General features: G+C 51.8%; 1 protein-coding gene and 1 pseudogene across 1 annotated transcript; both read right to left on the bottom strand.

The window, feature by feature from the left end:
• Positions 1-20: 20 nt before the first annotated feature.
• On the bottom strand, positions 21-10215 carry LOC120866643 (annotated as a pseudogene).
• A 4773-nt stretch (positions 10216-14988) lies between these two features.
• LOC120866022 (polyunsaturated fatty acid lipoxygenase ALOX15B-like) lies at positions 14989-24858 on the bottom strand. Its single transcript, XM_040243433.1, has 14 exons — positions 24609-24858; positions 24301-24523; positions 23922-24003; positions 21202-21324; positions 20825-20928; positions 19438-19610; positions 19061-19207; positions 18758-18961; positions 17644-17730; positions 17323-17492; positions 17023-17144; positions 16825-16925; positions 16575-16745; positions 14989-16189 (listed from the first exon to the last, which is right to left on the bottom strand). The coding sequence occupies exons 1-14, from the start codon at positions 24753-24755 to the stop codon at positions 16010-16012; spliced, it is 2034 nt and encodes a 677-aa protein (XP_040099367.1). The 5' UTR covers positions 24756-24858; the 3' UTR covers positions 14989-16009.
• Positions 24859-25549: the final 691 nt, after the last annotated feature.

A 25549-nucleotide genomic window follows, 5' to 3' on the forward strand; every position in this document is an offset into this window, starting at 1 on the left:
CCCGGGGGCTGTCTCTGTGTTTATTGTGGGTGCATGCCGGGGCTGGGGCGCGCCGTGCTCACAAGGCGATGCTGTTCCCACCAAAGCCTGGTCCAGGTACATGCAAATGGCAGCGCCAGGCCCTGGTTTTGCTCCTGGATGTCCCGTGAGATCCGGGCCAGGGGGCTGTGGAAGACAGAAGTCTTCTTCCTCGGGGCCTCCTCAGTGAAGTGCTCATCAAGGTAGGTGCCCAGGTACCGCTGGGATGGCAGGAGAGAAGGCTGGAGCTCCTGACCCACAAGCCTTGGCCCCATTTTTCAACCAAAAGCTATTCTGATCCACCTGGAGTCCCCTGGGACCCAGGCCACCAGAAAATTCACCCAAGGACACAGACCACCACCCAAGTCCCACTCACCTACCTAAGAACCCAGACCACCTAAGACCCATTTAACTTGAAACAACCCCACCATCCATTCTAGGCAAAAGCCCACCCTCCATCCAGCCTACCCAGACCTCCCAAGCCATGAGCCCTTTGAAACCCAGACCACTCTAAGTTCCACCTACTAGGAACCCCTGCCACCCTAAACCACACCCCCCAGCAACTACATCACTCCAGGCCCTGCCCCCCAGAAGCCCAATCTGCTTGGTGCATCCTCCAAGTAATGCAGTGTCCCCAGCAGCCTTTCTTCACCCCACTCACTCTCCCGGAACCTGAAACCCCAGCCCACCCCACCCCACCCTGGACCTTACAGTGTCCTTGGTTTCATCGCTGACACTCCAGAAGAGCTCAAGGGAGTGGCACGTGACATTGACCTCAGGGAGTGAAGCCACCAGGCTTGTCAGGCTCTGGCCTTTGGAGGTAGGCGGGGGGAGCTGGATGGTACAGGGAGAATTGGGCATCCAGCCTCTGAAATCAAACTGACCCTCTAGACTCAGTAGGCACAAGGCTGCCAGGACTTCTGCTGGGCCCACATCCCCCATGACCTGGCTTGTCCCCTGCAAAATCTCCCCTCATCTGACCAGTATTGACAGCAGTGTGTTGGGCTGAGCAGCTGAAGATGGTCATGGTGAGAAACTCAATCAGGTCAGCACAGCTGTCCAGGCTGGAAGACACTCCTGGATGGAGACGGCAGAGGTAGCAGAGCTGAAACCCGGGGTCTGCTGTCCTGGGAAAGTGGGGTCTTGAGGGTGGCAGGCAGGGGTGAATACCTCATCTGAGCTCACACGGCTAAGAGATCCCCTCTGGAAGATCTCCCTGACCCAGGCCTGCAGCTCCAAGTCCTTGCTCACAGCGTGGTTGTTGGGGTAGTAGATGCCAATGATGGGAGGGGGGCAGAAGTACGTGGTGACACAGTTGGGAGCCTGTGCTGCCCCAGGGTGGGGGTTGGAAGAGGCCACTGAAACCAGCTGCCCTAACAGGAGGAAACTGAGGCCAGAGAAGGAGAATGGGCAACTTCACATTCTAGGAAGCGCCAGCCAAGCTTCAAGCCTGGAGGCTTCAGTCTCTGGCTGACCACCACGCTTTTTGTTTTCTTTTTCAAGTTGAATCCGTGGCCAACATTTAAATATTAGAAAATGACTGGTTTCTCTCCCAAAAAATCTAAAGCTCTCGTTTTAGTCATAGCTGAGTCACCATTGTCCTCATCTGAGAAACGTGTCCTCATCTTTCCTGCTTACGGGCCTTGTGGGCTTCGGCATTCCAGTCGTCTAGGCCACATCAAACCACAACGAAGGATTGGACCCCAGGCCCCTCTCTGTTTGGACAGGGATGCTGGCATCCATGTCCCCCACTAGTTCTCAAAGGGCAGAGCAGAGCCTGCCCCACTCACCACAGCATCCACCCTCAGCCATGGCAGAGCGCATGAGCCATTGCTAAGAAGAGTTCTGACACGGGCACCTCCAGCTATGCAAATTCATTGTGAGGAGTCCCTGAGGACTTCAAGGGGAAGCGGGTATAAGCTGGGCTTGAGCAAGAGGCAGTGTTCGGATAGGGAGAGAGAGAGAATCAGGGTGCCTAGCCTCCCTAGGACCCATGTATGCTGAGCAGGAAAAGTGGAAGGCGGGGGTAAGACTCGAGGGAAGAGATGCCGCGTGAAACTTTCCTTTCATGTGACAAAAAATGAAGCCACGTGAGGCTCATGAAGTAGAGCCATCACAGAGCCCAGTGCCCAAGGGAGGTGGTTATGCTCAGGAACTGCAGGGATGGGGACCCACAAAGAAGCCAGACATCAAAAACACCTGGCCTCCAGGGTAGAGGCCAGAGGTACATCCCAAGGATGTCTCCAGTGAAGGAGACTTAAAAGGGAAGTCTAGAGACAAGACAACTGTCTTTGAGGAGAATAATAATAATAATAGCCAATGCTCAAAGAGCATATCATATTCACCTGAGATTTGTGCTAAGGGCTTTACATTCAATTCTAATAATAACCTTTGAGGTAGGTCTCCTATCAGCTCCATTTTCAGATGAGAAAACAGACAGTTAGTCAGTTCAGTTGCTCAGTCGTGTCCGACTCTTTGCAACCCCATGGACTGCAGCACGCCAGGCCTCCCTATCCATCACCAACTCATGGAGTTTACTCAAACTCATGTCCATTGAGCTGGTGACACCATCCAACCATCTCATCCTCGGTCGAACCCTTCTCCTCCTGCCTTCAATCTTTCCCAGCATCAGAGTCTTTTCAAATGAGTCAGTTCTTCCCATCAGGTGGCCAAACTATTGGAGTTTCAGCTTCAACATCAGTCCTTCCAATGAATATTCAGGACTGATTTCCTTTAGGATGGACTGGTTGGATCTCCTTGCAGTCCAAGAGACTCTCAAGAGTCTTCTCCAACACCACAGTTCAAAAGCATCAATTCTTTGGTGCTCAGCTTTCTTTATAGTCCAACTCTCACATCCATACATGACTACTGGAAAAACCATAGCCTTGACTAGATGGACCTTTGTTGACAAAGTAATGTCTCTGCTTTTTAATATGCTGTCTATGTTGGTCATAGCTTTTCTTCCAAGGAGCAAAAGTCTTTTAATTTCATGGCAACAATTACCATCTGCAGTGATTTTGGAGCCCCTAAAAAATAAAGTCCATCACTGTTTCCCCATCTATTTGCCATGAAGTGATGGGACTAGATGCCATGATCTTAGTTTTCTGAATGTTGAGCTTTAAGCCAATTTTTTTCACTCTCCTCTTTCACTTTCATTAAGAGGCTTTTTAGTTCTTCTTCACTTTCTGCCATAAGGGTGGTGTCATCTGCATATCTGAGGTTATTGATATTTCTCCCAGCAATCTTGATTCCAGCTGTGCTTCATCCAGCCCAGCATTTCTCAGACACAAAGAGGTTAACTGACTTGCCCAAGGTCACACAGCTAGGAAGGAAGAGGAGGCAGGAAAGGACTGCAAGACAGCAGTGTGTCTGGGGAGAAGATGAGAAGTTGAAGAACAAACCAAGACAGATGGAGCCAAGGGTGAGGTGTGGAGCCCTCAGGCTCTGGGGAGCTTCACACCTCTATGGCTGCCCAGATCTGGAGCATGCTGTCTCGGTAGTAGTAGTTGGCAAGGTCCTGAACTTCATGGTCAGCAGTTGGTAGGGCAGACAGAGGGAGCAGTGGGTGAGAGTTTCCAGCTCTTTGGCCATCAGTTCCAGGCTGCCCAGCCGTCCCATTGACATTATCTGTAATGAGCAGACAGTCCACAGCTTCTGGGAGCAAGGGGCTCAGGACCAGCCTTGGCTCCTTCTTGGCTCTCTCTGCTGACAACCAGGATCCCAGGCCTGACCTGGTTAGCTGAACTTTCCTGGTACAAAAAGCCTAATGCAGCCATAAAGGTTGATGTGGAAGATGCAGTGGAAATGAGGAATGAGCAGCTGGGGAGAACCAGAGCCTGAGGTTAGATGAGGCAGCCCCAGGTCCCCCGCAGCTCTGGACACTGACAGGTGGGATCCCTTACCTTGAAGATGGGGTGGCACATGGGAGGCTGCCATAGTGTGGCCAGAGCAAAGGCCTCCATCAGATGGTGGGTTCAAAGCGAATGTGTGTTCATCTTGTGCACCAGGAACTCTGCATGTCGCACTCAGGTCTTGGCCAGGAGTTAGTCCTCAGGTGAGTTGCTGGGCTCTAAGATGGGGCTGTCTGGGCCAGATGTCTGGGAGAGCTGGAATCGGGTGTATGGGGGAGGGGTGGGTGTCAGGCAGAAACTAGGTGCAGCAAGCGTGACCTGTCATCCTGCCCATGGGACCAGATCACATGGTCAGCTCCCTTACTAGCCCCATGTCCCCAGGAAAGTTATTTAACCTCTTTGTGACTCAGATTCCTTATCTGTAAAATAAAGTTGATGATCATAATCTTTTTCATTGGGTTGCTCTGAGGATTTAATGAGTTAATGCTGGTGAAGTACTTAGAACAGTCCTGGGCATGCAGTAAACTCCAGAGGAGTGTTTTCTGCATGAGATCACATCCACTACAAGAGAGGAAACACTGCTGAGAGGTAAAATAATCAAAGGCTGCCAGGAGCCAGCATGGGAGATCCCACCCATGACAAGGTCACACAGGACTCGAGGGAATCCCTGGGCCATCCGACCCATGACAAGGTCATGCGGAAGAGTCCTGATGAGCAAGGCCTCAGGACTCGACGGACCCCCTGGACCGGCTCGAGCATCTACCCCCGAAACCAGAATCTGTCTGTCTTACTATTTTATGTCTTTCACCAGCTCTTCTGACATTAGCAGGGGGCTGTCCCTGACCAAAAGAGTTAACTTAGGGCTTTAGTTAATAAATCTCCTGGGCATGAAAGGAGTGTTTCAAACCCTCTGTTAGCATTCTAGCTTATATGGCAGCTTTTACAACATTGTTGAGCCTATGCAATGCTTGCTGCCAAGTTCTCACATCCCTTATCCATTGTGTTCCTGGGAGTGCATATAGTCAGGATGTAGAAAAAACAAGTAATAGCCTTAGCATTAGCAACATTAGACTTTGAGTTAATAAGTTCTTTCTTTGCTGTAACCTGCTGAATCTTTGCTCCATAAAAATATAACTCTGTACTTTAAGGGTGACACAGGCTAAAAATTTAAGAAGAAACACTTTAAGGGAAAATCATTGTTCTGATATTCTGGCTGACCAACCTTTATCAAAAGGAGGTCATGGAATATCAACAGGCCTCCGAAATAAAAGATGGCACAAAAAATAAGACTTTTGCAGGAAGGAACCTGATATTGATAAAAGTTATTACTGATGGAATGTTGAGTTGACTCTGCATTTTTCACCTTGCTGTTTGTATAACTCAGGGTATAAAAGCCCCGAGAAGAATAAAGTAAGGGGCCTCGCTCGAAGAAGCTTGGTCACCCTGTGTCTCTTTCTTTATCTCTTTATCTATCTTTCTTAATTCGCCGATGTCATCCATCCTGAGGATATCCCTGGACTCTGCTGAGGCTGGACCCTGGCAAAAGGCCACCTTGCTGGCACATGTGGGAAAGCCCAGTTGAGGGCTCCTGGGACCAGCACGGAGTCATGCAGGTTCCTGGTTGCGTGGGGCAGGGGCTGGGAGGGGCAGGGTAGGATGAGACAATACATCATATTCAGCACTTGAAACAGCAGCATTGGGAAGGGGAAAAGCTTTCAGTCATCCTGAGCAGATGACATGCCTCCCCCCTTCCCTCCCAGGGCTCTGCCTTGCTGACCTTGATAGTGAGAGGTAGCAGGGGTCCACCAGGGTGCTGGCGCAGCAGGGTCAGGGGGGCAGCCAAAAACTGGGGTTGTCCGTTGATGACGCTGGAGTGGACGCCTTTGAGGATGGCGTGGTCCACCAGGTACAGAGAGCCCTTCTATGGGAGGAGAAGATGGGGAAGAGGGCTAGACAGGGGGCAGTCCTGGGAGGCTGAGGGAGGCAGCGAGGGGTAGGGGCACTTGCAAGTATTTAGCTGGTGTGCTGTGTGTGCTTAGTCGCTCAGTCGTGTCCAACTTTTTGTGAGCTCCATGGATTGTAGCCCATCAGGCTCCTCTGTCTATGGGGATTCTCCAGGCAAGAATAATAGAGTGGGTTGCCGTGCCCTCCTCCAACGGATCTTCCTGATCCAGGGATCAAACCCAGGCCTCCCACACTGCAGGCAGATTCTTACCATCTGAGGCACCAGGGAAGTCTAAGAATACTGGTGGAGTAGTCTATCCCTTCTCCAGACCCAAGAATCGAACCAGGGTCTCCTGCATTGCAGGCAGATTCTTTACCAGTTGAGCTACCAGGGAAGCCCCAATTTAACTGGAAGTGGTGGCTCAGATGGTAAAGGGTCTGCCTGCAATGTGGGAGATTTGGGTTGGATCCCTGGGTCGGGAAGATCCCCTGGACAAGGAAATGGCAACCCACTCCACTGTTCTTGCCTGGAAAATCCCACGGATGGAGGAGCCTGGCAGGTTACAGCCCATAGGATTGCAAAGAGTTGGACATGACTGAGTGACTTCACCATCACTTTTTAATCCTATTCCCCAGAGCCAGGAGGTATTCTAGCCCAGGGCCAAAAAAAGAAAGAGATCTCTGCCTGAGTATTGGAGATGCTTCTGCTGTGGCCAGCCCCAAACTTCAAGGACAGACAGGGAGAGAGGGAGCCTGGCTGGGGAATGGCACCTTGGGATGCAGGAGGCACCCTCAGGGGTGAGGGCTCCTCTCTCCTGGTAGCCCAGAGTTGGAGGAGACAGCAACTTTGAGAAGCACATTGTTCACCAGCTTCAGTGCATCCTCAGAAACCATGAGAATCAATTTTCTGAATGGTAAGGTCCCACCAAATGCAGGGAGCCTGGCAAAGCACCAGGAGAGAGCATTCCACACTGAGCCCTGCCCGCTCCATCTTTGCCCTCAAAGAATAACACACCTCCCTCCAGGGATGAGCAGGAGCTGTTGACTTAAAGGGGTGGCTGAGCTAGCTGGGAAAGGAGTGGGAAAGGGTGAAGGGTGGTCAGGGCTGGGTGGAAGAGAAGGGATCTGGGGGACTGGGAGCCAGGGCATCTGGGCTTCTGAGGACACTCGGAGGGGAGGGAAGGTTGCCTGGACCCCCTGCACTCCTCACCTCTAGCTCAGCCTGAAGACTGGTCCTGGGGCCCATCACAGGAGCCACCATGGCATCAGTGACAGGGAAGTTCTTGGAGAGGTGATGACAGTATTGGATCAGGACTGGGTTGAAGCCGTTCAGGAACTAGTAGGCAAAGAAGGTGTCTTCCTTAAACAGAGTATGCGGAAACACATACTCTGCAGGAGGTGCGTGTGCAGAGGGTCGCCCTGGAGACCAGGGACCCAAGTCCCCTTCCTTCAGCACTACCACCGCTCCCAGGACCCAGATCTCCTGCTTCCAGCACCGTCACTTCAGGATGCTCCCTTTCTCCTGCCCCAGCTAGATGGATGACATCACTAGTGAGTGGTTTCTCAGAAAACAAGGGATCAGAATTTAGTCAAATTCAAAAGGAGTTACCCACTCTTTCAGCCCCACCCATTTCTGGTGGAACCTCAGGCACTCTGTGTTATGCATGGACTGCATTTGGGATTTGAGTAGAATTTGAGAAGTCAGAAGAGTGAAGAATGCTGGACAACAGCAGTGTCCAAGCCCATTCTGTTTTGGATTCTGAACTATGAGGGGTTCTAATTCCCTGTTAAAATTAAAATTCACCAGGTCAATGACTGATTCTCCTGCACCTTGGCCCTGGGACAGCCTGGCTAATTTGTTAAACCAGAATATCATCTTGGGCTGTGGCAACAGTGCTATTTTATTAATGGTTATTTATTTATTGGGCTGCATTGGATCTTAGTTTTGGCACACAGGATCTTCAAGCTTCATTTCAGCATGCAAAGTCTTGGTTGATCATATGAGATCTAGTTCCCTGACCAAGGATGAAACCTGGGCCACCTGCATTGGGAAAGTGAAGTCTTAGCCACTAGACTCCCAAGGATCACCCATGGCTTTTTTTGAGTGTGTGTCCAGAGGTTTTTGAACTGATTTTCCACATGTATAGTTTGGACCCATGGTGCACTCAGGAAGAGACATGGATATTGGAGAGTGGAAACTCCTAAATCCTTCAACTTAGCCTGGTTTTCAAGCCTGCATGCAAGGCACAAGGCCCCAAAAGGTAGATGGCAATTTGAAAGGAAAAAGTCTTTCTGCTTCAGGTGTTTTTTCCTGATGGCTGAGGATATTCATGAGATGCCTGTTTCCAGGTGTTCAGAACAACTAACTGTTGAGGACAGTTTGAAGATGTAGTTACAAAGTCTGAGGAGGGGGATGACCAGCAAACAGACCCACAGGGCAGAGGCTGCAGGCTTTCAGAAATGGCGAAGATAGAGCAGATAGCAGGAAGGTGTTTGTACTTGTGTTAACAAAGAAGGAGCGTTCTTAGAACTTACTTCCTGGTCATTCTTGCGGAAGCCCTGATGGGTGAGAATGGCTCCAAGAACAGTGGGCCTTAGTCCACCCTGAAGGAGGGGCTGCAGCGGGGAAGGTGTTGGGTGGGGCAGGCAGGCTCACAGGGAGAGGATGCAGCCCTTCCGATCCATTTCTTTGGCGACTGAGTAGCGCAGGCTGAGATCAAGCTCCTTGAGGTTTTCAGCATCCAAGCAGTGGGGTATCTCTGGGAAAAACTCAGTCCACCTGTAACGGGCAGAGGTGGAGATGGGAGTGAGGTGCTGGTGGCTGCTGGGCCTGGTTATACAAGGGAGGGCTTTGGGACAAGAAGCTCAGGCATGGCAAGGTGGGTGGAGGACTGCCCCAAGACTTGGAATTCCTCATGTGTGTGCTGTGGTGGCGGGGGAGGAGGTCAGATCTGAGGCTCAGCTGACCTCAGCAAACAGGAGCAAGTGGTCCCCCTATTAGCCAAAAACTAAGAAGTGGGGATCCTAGGGAGGGCCAGCCTGAAGTCTCCTTGAACTGCTCATCAGTATTTCTACTGCCTCGCCACAGTCTCTGCCTGGCTCTGGGCACAGAGCAGAGGGTGGCTGTCCTGCCAGACGACTATGCTTGGGAGAGGGAAAATGTAAGAGGGGAACCTGGCCCTAATCCTCAGAACCCCAGCCTCTCCCCCTCCTCTCCTCAGACCTGGGGTGAGGCAACTCTGGTCTGGAGCATCAGTCGGCCACTGGCCTCCCTGTCTCTTTGACTTCTTCCTGGGGGTGGAGAAGCCCCTCCATTCCAGGCAGACCCCGCCTCAGCAAACTGCAGCCTGCTCCCTCCCAGTCACTGACCCCAGCTCAACAGCTGAGGCCAATGGGGAGGGGGCAAAGAGCAGAGCTGGAGAGAAGGGCGTGCTGATCGTTTTCATGCCCTTCTTCTGTGGGGCCCCAGTTGCCTGCCTCCCCAACCTTTCCCTTGCTTCCCTTGTGGCTCAGCTGGTAAAGAATCCCCTGGCAATGTGGGAGACTTGGGTTCAGTCCCTGTGTTGGGAAGATCCCCTGGAGAAGTGAACAGCTACCCACTCCAGTATTCTGGCCTGGGGTCTCAAAGAGTTGGACACAACTGAGCGGCTTTCACTTTCACTTTTTTTCCACCCTTTCCCTCTGCTTCACAGCCCTGGTCTCTTCCCACCAGGCCCACCCTCCTCCACTCACTACACCCACCGCCACTACCTGAACCACTGGTTCCTCCCCACCACTGGTCCCTCCACCAGCTCTCTCCTCGAATCAGTATCATTTCTCCCAACCATTCCCCTCCTTCCCAGCGGCCCCTACTCTCACCCCAGGTGATCTCCCCTCCTCCACCTGCCCCTCCTCCTACCAGTGGCCACACCAGCCCACAGGTGCCCTCCCTGGCCCTCCACCCGCACTAGCCTCCCTCAGTGGGAGGGCCCCAGCCCGCCCCGCACTCACCTGTCCCTCCCACAGCACCTGGCTTCCCTCGCCCTCCAGCCACTAGTAGCAGTGGAAGCGGAGGGGCGCTCCCCGGGGCAGCGTGAGCTGGAGCCAGCGGCAGAACCAGGAGTCCAGGGCCGCAGGCGCTAGGGGCCCGGGCAGTGCTGGGGGCACCTTGTGCACGCACGCGCACCAGCAGCTCCGGGCCCACGTCCTGGGGGGCGTCACCTCAAAGTCCTTGGGGGTTTGAGTGCAAGGAGGTCTCGGCCAGCACCGTATTCATTGCGTCTTGCCAGAATTCCTTCCCAAAGCCGTCCAGCCTCAGGCGGGAGCTCTCGCCTGGGGTCCCAACCAGGCTGACCGACACTCTGTCCCAGGTCTCTGAGCCCAGGAGGGAGCCGGTGGCCACACGCACAGTGTACTTGCTCATGATTTGCCATCTAGGGGTCAGAAGTGTCGCAGGGAACGAGGCAAGGTTGGCTGGCTGCAAGAGGGAGAGGATGGAGAAGGGGAGGAGAGTCGTCGGGGAGGTGGGGCGGCCAGTTCCTCTAGGCCCCATGTGCCAGGCTGGGACCCCGTGGCCTGTGCCCTGACAGTGGTCTCCCCTGGAGCTGTGACCCCGAAGCCCGCCTAGCACCTCCCCGCTGCCCAGGCCACTCCCGCAGCCCGCCGTCTAACCTTAGCTCCTCTTGCTGTCTAAGGGGCTCTGCCTCCCTGAAAGGGGGTCTGCTTAAGGCTACTCCAGGTAACTCCGCCTCCTCCATGTCCACACCTTTGCCACTGGACAGTCTGGCTAATTTGTTAAACCAGAATGCCTAGCCCTTGAGGGGAAGGGACATAACCACTCTTCTTATTGCACACAATCACCCCGTGTCCTCTGGCTGCTAGCCAGGCCCTCTCTTCATTTCTGAGCCTGTGGTCTGGTGCCTATCCTCAGAGCTTTCTCGGTAGGGGTGTGATCTGTTGCATCGTTGCGTAGTGATCCCAGGCCTCCAAGAAGTCTAGTATGGATAGGGGAGAGAGCAGGGGCACACAAAGGTGGGGCAGAGGCTGGAAGAGGACCCAGCACTGAAAGAAAGGTCGCAGGCTCTAGGCACTGCAAGGGTGGGATGTCCGGCCCCTCCCTCCAGCCTGTCAAAGTATAAGTTTTCAAAAAAATTAAAACCATGATTCATACAAATTAGAGTGAACATAAATCAAAGCTGAATGGCACAAAGTCTTTCAACTCATCAAAGTGGTAATGCTGGTTCCATGAACAGTTGAGGAGCTGCTATTTGCAGGCAATTTTATAAAGGATGTTAAGTATAAAATTGCTGAGTGAGATACCATACTAGCTACTGTCCTACACGGTGATAAACTACCTCCTTTGGGGTTATTTTACTGAACAGAAATCATTTGCCTCTCTACCAGACACAAGTTATGTAAACTTTACATGGACTAGCAAAATGAAGCAATGATACATTCTTCTAGAAAACTATCCTTGAAAGGACAGGCAGTTGTTCTGTTGATCAATTTTGGATATTTTTTTTCTTTTTTGAGATTTATTTATTTTTGGCTGCACGCTAGTTTTCTCTAGTTGTCGAGAGCGGTGGCTACTCTTCGCTGCTGTGCTTGGGCTTCTCATTGTGGTGGCTTCTCCCGTTGCAGAGCACAGGCTCTGGGAGCTCAGGCTTCAGGAGTTGTGGTTTGTGGGCTCTAGAGCGCAGGCTCAGTAGTTGTGGTGCATGCTCTTAGTTGCTCTGCAGCATGTGGGATCTTCCTGGACCAGGGATCGAACCTGTGTCTCCTGCACTGGCAGATGGATTCTTATCCACTGTGCCACCAGGGAAGTCCCATGGAGATATATGTATATATATATATATATATATGTTTCCTAATAAGGCTGTTCCTGTGGGTATATCAGGCAATCAAATAGCTCTCTTTTTCTGGGATTTCCCTCCACCCCATCCCCCACCTCCACTCTCAACGTAAAGTCCCCATTCCCTTATGCCTCATTATGGCCCTGTTGTACAATCCCACTACCTTAGGTTGTTTTGTTTTTTTTTAACCATCAGAGAGATCATACCACGATAATCATTGTGCAAGTAATTTTCCACCTACACAGCAATATATCATGGATTTTTTTTTTCTGTGTCAGCTATTGAGGATTGAATTTGTTACCAGCTACATTATTTTTCTTAGTTGGATTGTTTCCTAAATTTCTAAAAGTGTTTTCCTATTGCCGGGTGCCACTTGCTGGGGTCCAGCCCCGGTGGATCCAGAGTAATTCAAAGCAGGGACGGAGTTGGTGTCCTAGGAAAGAACTTATTTAATTACAGATATATAGAGAGATTAGAAACGGATAGTGTAGTAGGAAATATTAGTGGAGAAAAAGATGCTGAATAACTTGGTTTACATGGGATACCAATAAAACTCCAAGACAAGGAGTTTGCACCATCTACGTTGGGCCACCGGTGCCCATTTGAATATCGGAGGGTGCCCCGCCTTGGGCTCCCTCTCTCACGGATCTTAGAAGCCAGGGCAAGTAAGTAGACGTGGCGAGCACCCACGCTTCAGATGAGAATTCAGCCGAAAAAACGAGGAGCAAGAAAGAAACAACATGGGGGAACCAGTCTTTCCAGAAATTGATCCGATTTCTTTATTTTTTAGGTTTGCTTATATACCTTTTATTACACAGAGACAAATGGAAATTTTAAAGTCACACTGGGGTCAGCAGTCCTGACCTTTATCAAAATCAGGTGCTTCACATAAATGTATAAAAAAAGGTCTTAGGGGTTTTACATCATCTTCTGGCCATGAGGCCTGCTGACATTTTACAACACTTTCTTTCTGATAACGGTCAGTTAACCAGAAAACTTATTTTTTCCAAGGGTGTTTTTCTTAAACCAGGTGCCACCCTCTGAATGTACCAGATAAAGTTGCATTCCTATAGGGTGAGGGTGTAGTGGGTTACAACTAAGAAAGGAATTTATTTAACCTAAGGTTAACATGATTAATCTTAAAGGTTAATACTTATTTCTCCTATATGCTAGTTATATTCATTATAAAGGCAGGGAATATGGAGATTTAGCAGCAAACATCAGCCCAACAAATGAAAACCCTTCACCAATGTTCCCCTTAAGATCTATTTAGTCTTAAGCTAGTGATAAAGTTACATTTTTCCATAGCAAGGACACAGTGATTTATAACAAAGTACAGTGATCTATAACAAAAGAGAAAATTCATTAACTCAAAAAGTCTAGTATTGCTAACATAAAAAACTACTATATTTCCTTTTCTATATTCCAAATACATTAATATATTCCCAAGTGCCTAAGGATATGGAGGCCTGGCAGCAATCATTGACTCAACAATGAGAAAAGCCCTATGCTAATTAAGATTTTCAAAATACTCCAAACTTTCTGTGCTGTTTATGGTTGAGAGGTAGTAAACAATCACCTGCATACTGGCAGGAGTATGGATAATCCTGTCACACAAACTAGTCTGCCAGCAGAGAGGTTTGACCTGAGACACCCTTGTCAAACCCAGAAATATTTATTGACTGGAGCTGCAAGTTTACTCCTTCTCTGAGAGTATTATAAGTAATATTGCATAGAACATCTTGTAAACATTAGATTTCAAAGTTTGAGACTTCCAAGAGTTCTCCTCCAAAGCTACACTGTCAACTGTTTCACCAGGGCCCTGTGGCTTCACACCCGTGATCCTTGACCTCTCACACCCACCCACACCTTTGGTTCCTTGCCTTTACTTTTTATGTCCCACAACCCTTGTGTCTGCACTGTCTCATTATCCTCCTTCTGTGCTAATGTCTTACAGTGTTGCATCTGTTTCTACCTCTACCTACCCAGGGATTTATCCTTCTCTATCCTTAAAACTCAACATTCAAAAAATTATTATCATGGTCCCATCACTTCATGACAAATAGATGGGGGGAAAGTGGAAACAGTGACAGATTTTATTTTCTTGGGCTCCAAAATCACGGTAGACAGTGATTGCAGCCATGAAATTAAAAGATGCTTGCTCCTTGGAAGAAAAACTATGACAAATCTAAAGGTCCATATAGTCAAAGCTATGGTTTTTCTGGTAGTCATGTACGGATGTGAGAGCTGGACTATAAAGAAGGCTGAGTGCCAAAGAATTGATGCTTTTGAGTTGTTATGCTGAAAAAGACTCTTGAGAGTCCCTAGGACAAGAAGAAGATCAAACCAGTCAATCCTAAAGGAAATCAACCCTGAATATTCGTTGGAGGGACTGATGCTGATTGTGATACTCCAGTACTTTGGACACCTGATAAGAACTGACTCACTGGAAAAAACCCTGATGCTGGGAAAAATTGAGGGCAGGAGAAGAGGGAGACAGAGGATGAGATGGTTGGATGGCATCACTGACTCAATGGACTTGAGTTTCAGCAAACTCCAGGAGATAGTTAAGGACAGGGAATCCTGGTGTGCTGCAGTCCGTGGGGTCACAAAGAGTGAGTGACTGAACAACGACAATCTCTGGTGACTCACTCCACCCTATTTTGGAATGCTAGACAAGGAGTGGCAGGAGGTAAGCTGGACTATCCCCCAGCTTTGGGGATCTTCCACCCTACAATCCTTCCTCTTTTCCCTTTCCATGACTCCCAGCTTCCAGAAATTCATGGTCTGGTTGAGAAGACACACAGGTAAATGAAAAGGACATTAGGAATCATGTATGTATTAATTCCTCCATTCAACACCTCCTGAGCACCTACAGTGTGGGGAGCAGTTACAAACCCTGTCCTTGAGAGCTTACAGTCTAGTGACAGAGGGAAGGATGGGGCTCAGGAGTTCTGAAACATGTCTCCATGGTAGCCTCAAGGGCAAGTGAACGATGGAGGTGGCTTGCCAGCTTCATCCTGGATGTCCTGCCTACAACACTCCTCTCACAGTCCATTGGCCAGAATTGGCCATGTGACTGCAACCTAACTGAAAGGTAGGCTGGGAAATGCTGGGAAGTAGCTGAGATATTTGTCAAGCATAGATTCTCCCTCTTGGAATCTGAACATTGAGCCAAGGACAAAAAGTAGGAGGAGCTTCGTCATCCTGACGGCAGTGCCCGAGGACAGTGTCTGCTGGTTCTTGTGCCCAGAGTTTCCAGTTTCCGGTCCTTCCTGACTGAGTTTAACTCCTACTGTGTTTAACATGTTCTCCAGTCCCTCAAGACACTTGGTTTTTTTTCCCACAAATTTCTTTATTGCTTGAGTTTGCAGGCATTGTTTTAAACAAAAAAAGCTTGACAGCTGTATCTCTGAATCATTTGGGGCTGCACTGAATCTCAATAAAGAATGAACAGTTCCAGTGCTGTGAGATGGGCAGCATTCCCCTTTCTAAAGCATTGTTCTATTTATTTCAGTGGCCATGTTTATGCAATTATTCAAATATATATTGTATCTGTCTACAGTGTTTTATAAAAATTAGGGAAACTGAAAAAACCAGAGCTCTATTGCCTACACTATGAGACAGAGATGGAAATCATCAGGTGAATTCAAGGGGACACATTTTTGGCATTAATGGATGTTCACTGAGTCAGAACAAGAAAAAAGAAAAACAGAAGAATGTATATGAAATGTTAGAATTCTGTCGATTGAATCTAGAAGGCAGTGTATGATGAATGATATAATATCGCCTAAGTCTCCAGAAATGGAAACTGTTTTATAATATGCAAGGCTTTTGTCCAACTTTGGGGCATGTTTTTTTAGAAAGTGGATGTGGGCACTGCCTGCTTGTCCTGGGCAGTATGTCCTCCTGCCTTGCTTCCTGTGGCCCTTTCTCAGTGGGTTGTTCATTTCAAAGCTGTCACCACAGGTCACTATCAACTTCTCTGGCAGTTTTCAGGCGGACAGTCTACAGGAGGGCTGCCCTTGAGTCAGGTGACCATTGGTCAGGTCAGCTGTGGTCAGTGGGACCAGGGGCAGGACTGTGTTCCCCCCATGGAACACTTCCAGGGAGCTGCAGATGTACAGGCACTTTGAGGCTTAGAATCTTCAAAAGGCATAGTGGTGCCTTCCAATGAAGTTCTGTTCTCTGGGGTTTTATGTTTTTGCTTTGTTTCTGTTTTGCCATATGTGTTTTGGGAGGTTAGTTATACCAGGCTGTTGTCCTAGGAGAGGCATAGGGGGCCTGATTTTCTGGGGAGTCCTTTTCTCTGGGTGGCAGGTAGCCTAGAGCGATGCCCCCATGGGGCCCTGTTTCCCAGGGCAGTTAGATGGAGACACTATTCTCAATGAGGGGAGGGTCCAGGTAGGGGTAGGGTAATGCCAGGCTGCGGTTTCGCTCTTGGATGTCTTGTGAGATCTCAGCCAGGCGGCTCTGGAAGGCAGCGATGCTCCGGCGCGGGGCCTCCTCAGTGAAGTGCTCGTCTGGGTAGGTGCCCAGGGGCCTCTGGGAACCAAAGACAAGGATGGGTGAAGGGGCTGCTATGCAGCTGCGACCCGCCTTAGCCATCCACCCCGGGGGACCTGAAGCAGCCTCTGATTGACCCACCTTCCCCTGAACAGTGACAATTACTGTGGGCAGCTCTAAGGATGAAGGCTCAAGTCAAAGGGCCCAGCCACCCTGGAACTTATCACACGTTTCCCTTGCAGCAAAGGGTGACTCTGCATCATCTCATTTGGCCCTCCTTGTGAGATGTCCAGTGCCCATGTGTCCCCCTGGGAAGGCTCCGTGGGGTGTGTGACGGTAAAGTGGCATCTGGGTCAGGAAGGGTAAACAGCATCGCCTCCCTTACCCAGGGCTGGCCCAGCCGGGTTCCCAGCCCCACACTCACTCGGTCTCCAGGCTCCTTGCTCAGAAGCCAGAGGGCAATGACCACATCACATGTGGCATTGACTGGTGGGAGGGCGGCTAAGAACCTCTCCAGACTGGCCTGGCCTTTGGAGATGGGTGGTGGCAGCTGCATGCTGGGTGGCAGGTTGGGCATCCAGGCACCGAAGTCAAACTGACAGCCAAGAGGGCAGAGTGAGGTTAGGAGCCCATCCTCCTCCCCAGTTCTGACCCCAGACATTGACCCTTCTCACCTGCCCCGCACTGACAGCCGAATGCTTGGCTGAACAGTTGAATATCACCATGGTGACATACTGTATCAGGGCTTCCCGCGTTCCCAGGGTGGAGGGTAGACCTGCAGGGAGAGCTAGGCTGGGAATGGGGCTGTAAGGGTCCTGAGGACAATGCTGCAGAGGTCTGAGGGCAGGACCTAAGAACCGAGGTCCCCCTACCTGAGCTCTCCCGGCCTAGGAAGCCCTCGGAGAAGATCTCCCCCACCCAGGCCTGGAGTTCACTGTCATCGCGGACAGACTCATCACTCGGGTAGTAGATGTCGATCATTTCGGAGACAAAGCTGCAAGGTGCATGGGGTTGCTGTCCCAGCTGTCAACCCCAACCCTCCCTGAGAAGCACCCCTGCCCAGTCCTGGTGCTGTTAATGTCCATCCCTCCTCCTGGTGGGCGCCTCCGTGGGCCTTCCTTCTCCTTCCTCCCTGCCCCCAGGCTGACGCTCTCTGGGGCTGAATCCCTCACCACTCCACTGCACCCCAGATCTGCATCCCATCATCCCGGTAGTAGTAATCTGGGATGTCTTCAACTCCTCGGGCCCGGATATCATCAGGCAGACACAGGGCAGAATAGTTCAGCTGTTCCATGTTCTTCTGTATCAGCTCAGAGAAGCCTCCAATGCCAAGGCCTGTGGACTGGGAGATTGGACTCCTGGTTACCACAGCCCTTGCCCCAGAAGCAGGAGGTAATACTGTTTGGGGAGACAGGGTCACTCCCACCCCAGGATCTCAAAGTCTTCATACTGAAGGACTAGCCCACCCCTATTCTCTCTGAAGCAGTCCTTACCCTGTCCACCACCTCCCCAGGGGCGATGAGCCGTTCTCGGGCCAGTGTGTTGATATGCAAGGTGTACCGAGTGTGAGGGATCAGCAGCTGTAAGGGCCAGAGAGGAGAGCTGGGTAAAGCCTGAGTATCTCTGGTCCCATGCCTTGCTTCACAGAGGCACCCAGTCCTGTAGATCACTCATGGAAAGATGACAGCAACAGGAGAGGCTGCCTGGTACAGAGATCAGGGCTTCAGGCCCAGTGATGGGGGCTGAGATCCACCAGCATCCTTTTCTGTGACCTTGACCATGTGTGTTCCTCTCTCTGGGTGTATCAGATCACTGGGCAAATGAGAGGGCTCATCTGGATGAGCTCTGTGAATTCCTCTGGCTCCAGCATCCTGTGATTTTCTGACCCCTGGGTAGGCAAAGCACCGTGAAAACCAGGGCCTGTGGGCCTGGCAATGTGGAACCATCCCCTAGAGCCCCCACTGAGCGCCAGGCCCTGGGAGCTGCTGATTGTCAGAAAGAATCAGCCTGGATTGAAGAGGACAGGGTAGGGCCTGCATCCAGGATCTAGGAGACTGTCTAAGGAAGAATCAGAAAGTCTCAGCAGCTGTGGACCCATCACACACTGACAGAGGAGATGCTCCAGGCCCCTGGAGGGGATGAATATGGGCCATCTGATGGCTTAGCAAAGCCTACCTTAGAGACACAGGTCTCTCTCTCATGGCTTCCCATCTCTGCATCGATCTGCAGAAAACCTGCTGGCCATGTTCTGACTTTGGCATCTGTCTGCCTCTCCTTTCCTAGGAGCTGGACTCCTGTGACAGCTCTTGGACTGAGCTCCCCTAGAAGGGAATCTCTCTGGGGCATAACCTGCTGTCATATGTGGTCCTTCCTCTATCCCCAGGCACCATCACCTCACCCCAGCTTAGGGCTTGTCGGAAACCAGCTCCTTGGGGCAATTGTGCAGGGAGTTGCTACTGAAGCAGGATGGGGGCTTAGCATCCTGGCCTGGAAGGACAGGGCCATGTGGGGACAGGCTTAATGGATGAGGCACCCTGAGGGGCAGGCCCAGGTGCAGGGACCTGCAGGCTTGGGGCACAATCTGGGCCATCTTGCTGAGCCACTGACCTTGAAGAGGGGGTGGCAGTGGGGCAGCTGGCGCAGCGTAGCCAGAGCAAAGACCTCGGGCACCAGGTGTGCCTGTAACAGGTGTGTGAGGGCCTCATGGACGGAGAACTCGGCATTGCGCACCCACGTCTTGGCCAGCAGCCAGTCCCACTTGTCATCACTGGGCAGAAAGATGGGGCTGTTGGCCCCGGGAGTCTGGCTGAGCTGTAGGAGGGGTTGGTGGGGAGAGGCAGCCTTGAGTGTCTGCCCTCTTTTCAGTCAGACCACTCCCCACCCCTGCCCTGCCACCTGCCAGCTGCTGACCTGGATGGCGAGTGGCAGCAGGGGCCCATGGCCGGGGCGCTGGTATAGCAGAGCCATTGGGGCCGTGGAGAACTGAGGCCTCCCATTGATGACATTGGTGCGGACCCCAGCGAGGAGGCCATAATCCACCAGGAACAGAGACCCCTTCTGTGGGAGAGAGCAGGGGAGCCTGGGCTGCCATCTGGCTTTCTGCAGGTGGGGAGTATGGGAATGCGGGAAAGGATGAGGGGCTAGGAGTAGAGTGTACAGGAGAGGGTGTTCTTGGCACACCGTGTACCATAGGTCCTTAACCAATGTGTGTACGGTTCCTTTTCGGTAGGGATGGGCCTGAAGGACTGAGATGGGGGTGTGCAGGGCCGGGACCCCCTGCCCCTCACCTCCAGCTCGGCCTGCAGGCTCGTTCCAGGGCCCAACACCGGGGCCACCATGGCATCGGTGACAGGGAAGTTCTTGGGGAGGTGGTGACAGCGTCGGATCAGGACGGGGTTGAGGCCATTCAGGAACTGGTAGGCGAAGAAGGCGTCCTCCTGCCAGTGCTCAAACACGTATTCTGTGGGGAGGGGCAAGGGAGATGGGGCTGGGCACCATGGTGGAGCTTCTCTTGGGTCTATCCTGTGTGCCCCTCTCTTCTCGCTCTGTACCTTTCTGAAGGTGACCTCCTCTGACCTCTTGGCTTTTGTTCACCCAAGCAGCATATCTTAGTCCCCAGACCACCTGGCCTACCATCTCCCTGCCATCCCCGTCTCTGTGACTCAAGCACAGCACATCTGAAGCTGAACAGGGGCTCCGGCTCCAGCCCGGGCCTCACCCCATTGCCTGGCTTCCTAGGAATGGCACCTCCATGCGCCAGATTACCTGGAGCAGAACGGCTCCCCGCATCCTCCTCCCATCAAGTCCTGTTCATTCTCCATCCTCAGTAGCTCCTGGTCCACCCATCCACTCCGTGTCGTCACTGCCTTGCTGAGGTTTCCATCCTCTGCTGACCACAACCAGAGCCTCATGTCCTGTCCTGCTTCCACTTCTGTCCAGACAGCCCATCCCCTGTGGCACAACTGGCCACAGCATTCTCCAACAGGCAGCTGGTTGAAACTTCCCACTGCGTATAGGAAAGGCCCGAGCTCCAACCATGGCCTCCACAGTTCTGCACAGCTGGGGGCTCAGACACCTCCCCTGCTTCGCCTCCTATCTCCCTGCCCTGGATCAATATCCTTTGGCCACAGCAGCATCTTCTGCCCCTAGAAGGTCTCTGCTCCTTCCATCTTCATGGCCTTCACCTGCACCATCCCCCAAACCTGAAGGACCCTCTGGTCCCCTACACTACGCCCAGAACTGTTGACACCTATCCAACTTTGAGGTCTCAAGTTTTGACTCAGCCTAAAGTCACCTCTGTGGGTCACTCCTTAGCTGGACCAAGCCAGCTGCCCCTTACACACTCTTACTGGAGCCACAATGTGCAGGCTTCACAAGTGAACCTCTTGATTTACTTTTGAGCCTACTTCGCTTTTTGCTTGCTCAGCTGGAAGCTCTGGGGGGCAAAGGACTGTGTCCACAGCCCCTGAGACACTGTCTGGTGTGTAGCAGCCAAAAAGTGTCTGAGGGATTAAAAGGCATTAGAAGACCAGAGATGCCCCCAGTGCACATCCTTTTTTGTGTCTGGGGAGAAAGTAAGGCTCAGTGAGGATCACACAGTGGACTGGGGCTTGGTTTTCTGAGATTCCTGTTAGCGAGAGCTGATGCCCCAGGGAAGAGGTCTGTAGCCCTCACCTACAGCTGGAGTCTTCCGAAAGTTGAACACCCGTCTCATTTCCTCCAGACTCTTCCAGAGCCCCTTGCGGTCAAGCAGCCCTTTGAGTTTCAGCTCAGCCAACCTGCCAGAAAATGTGAGGGGTGGGGGAGGCAAGAGGCCCTGGGAAACCCTCCCTTGTCGGCTAGCCTTATCCTTCCTAGGATTCCAAACCAGCTTCTGGGGCCCAAGGTAATCACTGCCCCAAGGCTGCCATCACCCTGTGAGAATAGGTGGTGAGTAGAGGCCTTGCCCTGGGCGGGGTCATGTGACCCATATTCCTGATGGTGGGGAGGGCAGAAGGCAGGGGTCCTAGGGCATCTGAGACCCATGGACAGGAGAGGGGGTTTGTCCTCACGCAGAGCCGCCTCGCAGGTAGAAGGTGGTGTTCTTGGCCACAGAGTATTTGATGTTGAGGTTCAGGTTTTTTACGGTCTCCTCGTCAAGGCACCGAGGCCAGCCTGGGAGGTAAGTCTTCCAGCTGGAGGGAAGAGCCAGAAGGCAGTCAGCAAGAAGCCTCAGGGAACCCACTGACAAGGGATAGGGGGTGGCAGACTCTTCAAGGCCCTGATCAGGGCCAGCACATTTCCACAAGCAGGAGTCTTTCTGGGCTCTGCCTTTCCCCTCCACCCTCAAGGCTGCAGGGGGAGCTGCCATGTTCCCTGGGAGACTCCTCCCCTGGTCCATTGATTGGTCCAGAGTTGGGCACCTGGCCAGAGAAGGGCCAATCAGAATCCTTCCTGAGAAGTTGGAGATTGGGGCCGAACCTGGGGACATCTCTCTCTCTCTCTCTCTGGGTATCTGGGTTATAACATGTAAACATCAGGACTGCTAGTTACAGCTATTTCCCATTATGTGGCCTGGGAACAAAGAAAGCTGTTCTGCAGAGAGAAAAGGGAAGCAGGAGAGAGAAGCGTTTGGGGGCTCCAGAGACAGGGAAGAGACTCACCTTGTTTCTGGCCCCTGAGATTTGGCTACACTTCCAGCCCTCACTTCTGTGAATATCTCTGTGACCTGTTGTCACATTCCCCCCTTTTTTTTTCTATCTGCTAGTTGGAGCCTGTTTTTGTTTTTGCAAAACTCCTGACCAACAGAGATGCATTGCAGAGGGGACACTGTCCTGAAGGTGGGAGTGTGTGAAGGCATCAATTGCATTTGGCAGGCATCCCATGGAGAGACGCTTCAGCCTCTGTAGCTTGAGGGAGCCTAGAAATTTCCTCTGGTCTGGCCTAAAGCATCTCTAAATCCCTTTATCCAGCAGCAACACAGCCTGAGATCTTTGGGTGAAATGGTAAAATCATGTCCCTGCAAAGCTGAGTCGACCCCAGCCAGTCATCCTTTCACTCCTTCCCTGTTCATTCTTTAGTTCATTCAATCATTGCCTTGGGTTCAAACAGGTACCTTCAAAGAACAATTTGTAATTAAAGTACACTCCCACCAAGTGGTGGCCAAACCCTGCTTCTCAAACTTCAATGCACAAAAATTTAATTCGCCCAGGATCTTGGTAAAATGCAGATTCTCGTTTAGGAGGTCTGGGATGGGTGGGCCCAAGACCCTGCATTTCTAACAAGCTCCCAGGTGATGCTGGCTCTGTGGATCTGAGACCTTGCTCTGAGTATTGAAGGTGTAGCCACCAGGAGCAGAGGTAACTGAGGGACATTATGAACAACAGTCTATACATTTGTGCAGGGCTTAGCAGCTGATAAGCTGCATTCATAACCATTTTCTCATTTGTTCTTCCTAAAAACACAGATCAGACTGGTATTTTTAGCTTCTTACAGGATAAAATAAGGATTAAAAAGATTAAAGAATTTGCCTAACCTTTCACATCCCCTGCCCTGCACCGAGGCTGGCCCTGCATCTCCTGACTCCTGTGTCTTTGTTTTGCCAAGAAAGGAAGAAAGCGCTCCTTCACTCCATGGACACAGCCCTCTCCATCTGTTCTCTCAACTGGGGCCATTGCTGGCAGATTGGGCCTCATGGTTTTCTCAGGGATATAATTCACAACACATGTGGAAGCACCAGCAGCCAAATGAGCCTGCAGCTGCTGTGGCCCCAGAGACCTGAAGCAAAAGCCTGCAGCCCGGGCTTCAGACACAGCCCAGTTGGCCAGATGGTGACCTTTTGAAAACCTGCTCCTGAGTGGGGTCTCTGGCTTTCTGCCTCAGGAGAACCCAGAGGCTCCAGTCCCTTCTGCAGCCCTCCACCTTCTGCCAGGGGGCCCTTTAGGACTCAGCTATCTCAGCTGACCTCCAACGATGTTGAGACCAGAGCAGAGAACACCCCTTGCCCAGCCTGGAGGATGAGTTTCCTGGGGGTTGGGGTGACATATTTCTGGTTCTGCCCCTACTTTCAGGAGAACACAACATGTTGTTTGAAAAAGCCCCAGGGGAAGAAAGATGTCAGCAAGATTACGGCATTGAGAGCAGTAGGTTTCAAGGTTTAGCGGGCATGAGTCACCTGAAAATCTCCTTAATACAATATTGTTGGCAACAAAGATTTACTGTATCACACAAAAAATTATGCCTGGAATCTGTGTGCCTGTGTGTGTGCTTAGTCATTCAGTCGAGTCCAACTCTGCGACCCTGTAGACTGTAGCCCGCCAGCCTCCTCTGTCCATGGGATTCTCCAGGCAAGAACACTAGAGAGTGTTACCTTTCCCTTCTTCAGGGGATCTTCCCAACCCAGGATCGGACCGGGTCTCCCGCACTGCGGGCAGATTCTTTACCATCTGAGCCATCTGGGAAGTCCTGTAATAACCTATAATGGAGTATAATCTAGAAACAACCTGAATCACTATGCTGTATACCCAAAACTAATACAATATTGTACATCAACCATAGTTTCATTCAAAAACACCAGTATTGCCGCCCTCGCACCTCCATATGTGAACCGGGAGGTCTGAGGAGGTTCTGAGTATCTGCATTTCTAAGGAGTTCCTGGTGATGCTGTAATCGGAAAGGACAGAGGACCAAATGGCGACTTCCTACCACACCATCATCGGAGGGAAAGGGCTGACCCTAGTCCGCGCAGGCAACCTATCTCCACCCCCTCTCCATACAGAAACCCCCTCCTCACCGGTAGGTCTCCCGCCGGGCCTGCAGTTCCTCCCTGCGCTGTTGCTGGAGCGTGGGGTGGTGATCTTCCCAGGAGATCTTCGCTGTGGGAGGAGTGGAGCAGGTGAGGAGGGCAGAGAAAGCCCCCTGACCCCTGGCCTCAGCTACTCCCCCCTCCACTTGATTCACCCCTTACCAGGTCCCTTGCCGGTAGAAGGATGGCTTCTCCCACTCTAGACTGCCCCCTCCCCCTCCCCCCAACCTCCCTTTCCCGCCCCCCCGCCCCCCCCCCAACCCTGTGCCCCTGTCCTTCCGCCTTGGCGACACCGGTTCATCTCTCCGATCCTCCCTTGCCCTTTTCCCCAACACACCAGCCCTCCCCTTTCCTGTGTGCCCGTCACCTGTCCCCTCCCGCAGCACCAGGCTCCCCTCGCCCTCCAGCCACTGGTAGCAGGGGAAGCAGAGTGGCGCGGCCCCGTGCGGCGTGAGCTGGAGCCAGCGGCAGAACCAGGCGTCCCCGGCCAAGGGCGCGAGGGCCCGGAATCGCGCTGGGGGCGCCTTGTGGACGCGCACCAGCAGCACCTGACCCACGTCCTGGGGGGGCGTCACCTCGAAGTCCTCCTCCTGTAGGGAGGAGACGTTTAGTATCCTAGAGGGTCTTCCCTCCCGCTCCCTCCTCCGCCCCCACCCCTACCGCCCAAGCACTCACTGCGCCCGCGTTGAACTCTTTGCCGAGATGGTCCAGGGGCAGTGGGGGGGTCTCTCCTCGGGTCCCCACGATGCTGACAGACATTTTGTCCCACGTACCGGCCCCGAAGACCTCTCCGGTGGATACCCTCACACTGAACTTGGCCATGGTGAAAGCCGGAGTCTGGCTCTCTCCTGCTGGCCGGACTGCAGAGCTGAGTTGCTCACCCGTAGGGACATGCACCGCCCCACCCTGGCCAGGCAACTCTGAGTTCCCGTGGGGCCTATCATCGCCTCAAAAAGCAACCCTAGGCTCAGGGCAGAGAGGGCGGGGCTGAGAGGCGGGGAGAGAGACAAGCAGCTGTGTCGGCTGGTCTGACTTGGGACGTGTAGGGACTGAGGTTTGGGAGACAGACCCTTTCAGTGATGGGCAGGGCCAGAGGGAATTGGGATCCAGTGGAGCTCAGGGGTTCATTTGTCCACCTTTTTGTTTCTTTGCCTTCTTAGCCTTGAAAAGCTATGCAGAGAAATTCCCTGGCGATCCAGTGGTTAAGATTGGCACTTTTCTACCATTTTAATGGAGCTTGGGGAGGGAGCAAAAGCCAATGTTTGTTTTATCCAGAATAATTTAGAAGATCAACCTGTTGCATTTCTCCATGCCTAAATCCCCACTAGTTCTATCCATTGTTCCCCATTCTGTTACCTTTCGTTGTTTTCTGTATATTTCTGCTGAAGCAGAAGGAACCTTGAAGCAGGCAACAGTTACATTCTCTTAGCTCTGGGAAATTTGGTGGGAAATCAGAAGAAGGTTGAACTAGAACCAAATGATGTGGTCTCCTGTGAAATGTTTGCATTCATTTTATTGCAAGATCCTGTGTGCATCTTACTTGGTTTCCTAAACTTGCAAAATTACAAGAAGTTAAGAAAGTAGAAACAGGGAGGAGGATTTTTTTTTAATAAATT

This window comes from Oryx dammah, unplaced genomic scaffold (genome assembly GCF_014754425.2).
Source record: "Oryx dammah isolate SB20612 unplaced genomic scaffold, SCBI_Odam_1.1 HiC_scaffold_8, whole genome shotgun sequence".
Classification (NCBI taxonomy): Eukaryota; Metazoa; Chordata; class Mammalia; order Artiodactyla; family Bovidae; genus Oryx; species Oryx dammah.

Excerpts from the sequence above, each read along its gene's own strand:
- LOC120866022 (XM_040243433.1), bottom strand. The coding sequence starts at position 24,755 with ATGGCCAAGTTCAGTGTGAGGGTATCCACCGGAGAGGTCTTCGGGGCC. Across the intron at positions 18,962-19,060 it reads TGCTGCCACTCGCCATCCAG|CTCAGCCAGACTCCCGGGGC; the intron begins GTCAGCAGCTGG and ends CCCCTCCTACAG. Across the intron at positions 17,493-17,643 it reads CTGGGGAGGTGGTGGACAGG|TCCACAGGCCTTGGCATTGG; the intron begins GTAAGGACTGCT and ends CCAATCTCCCAG.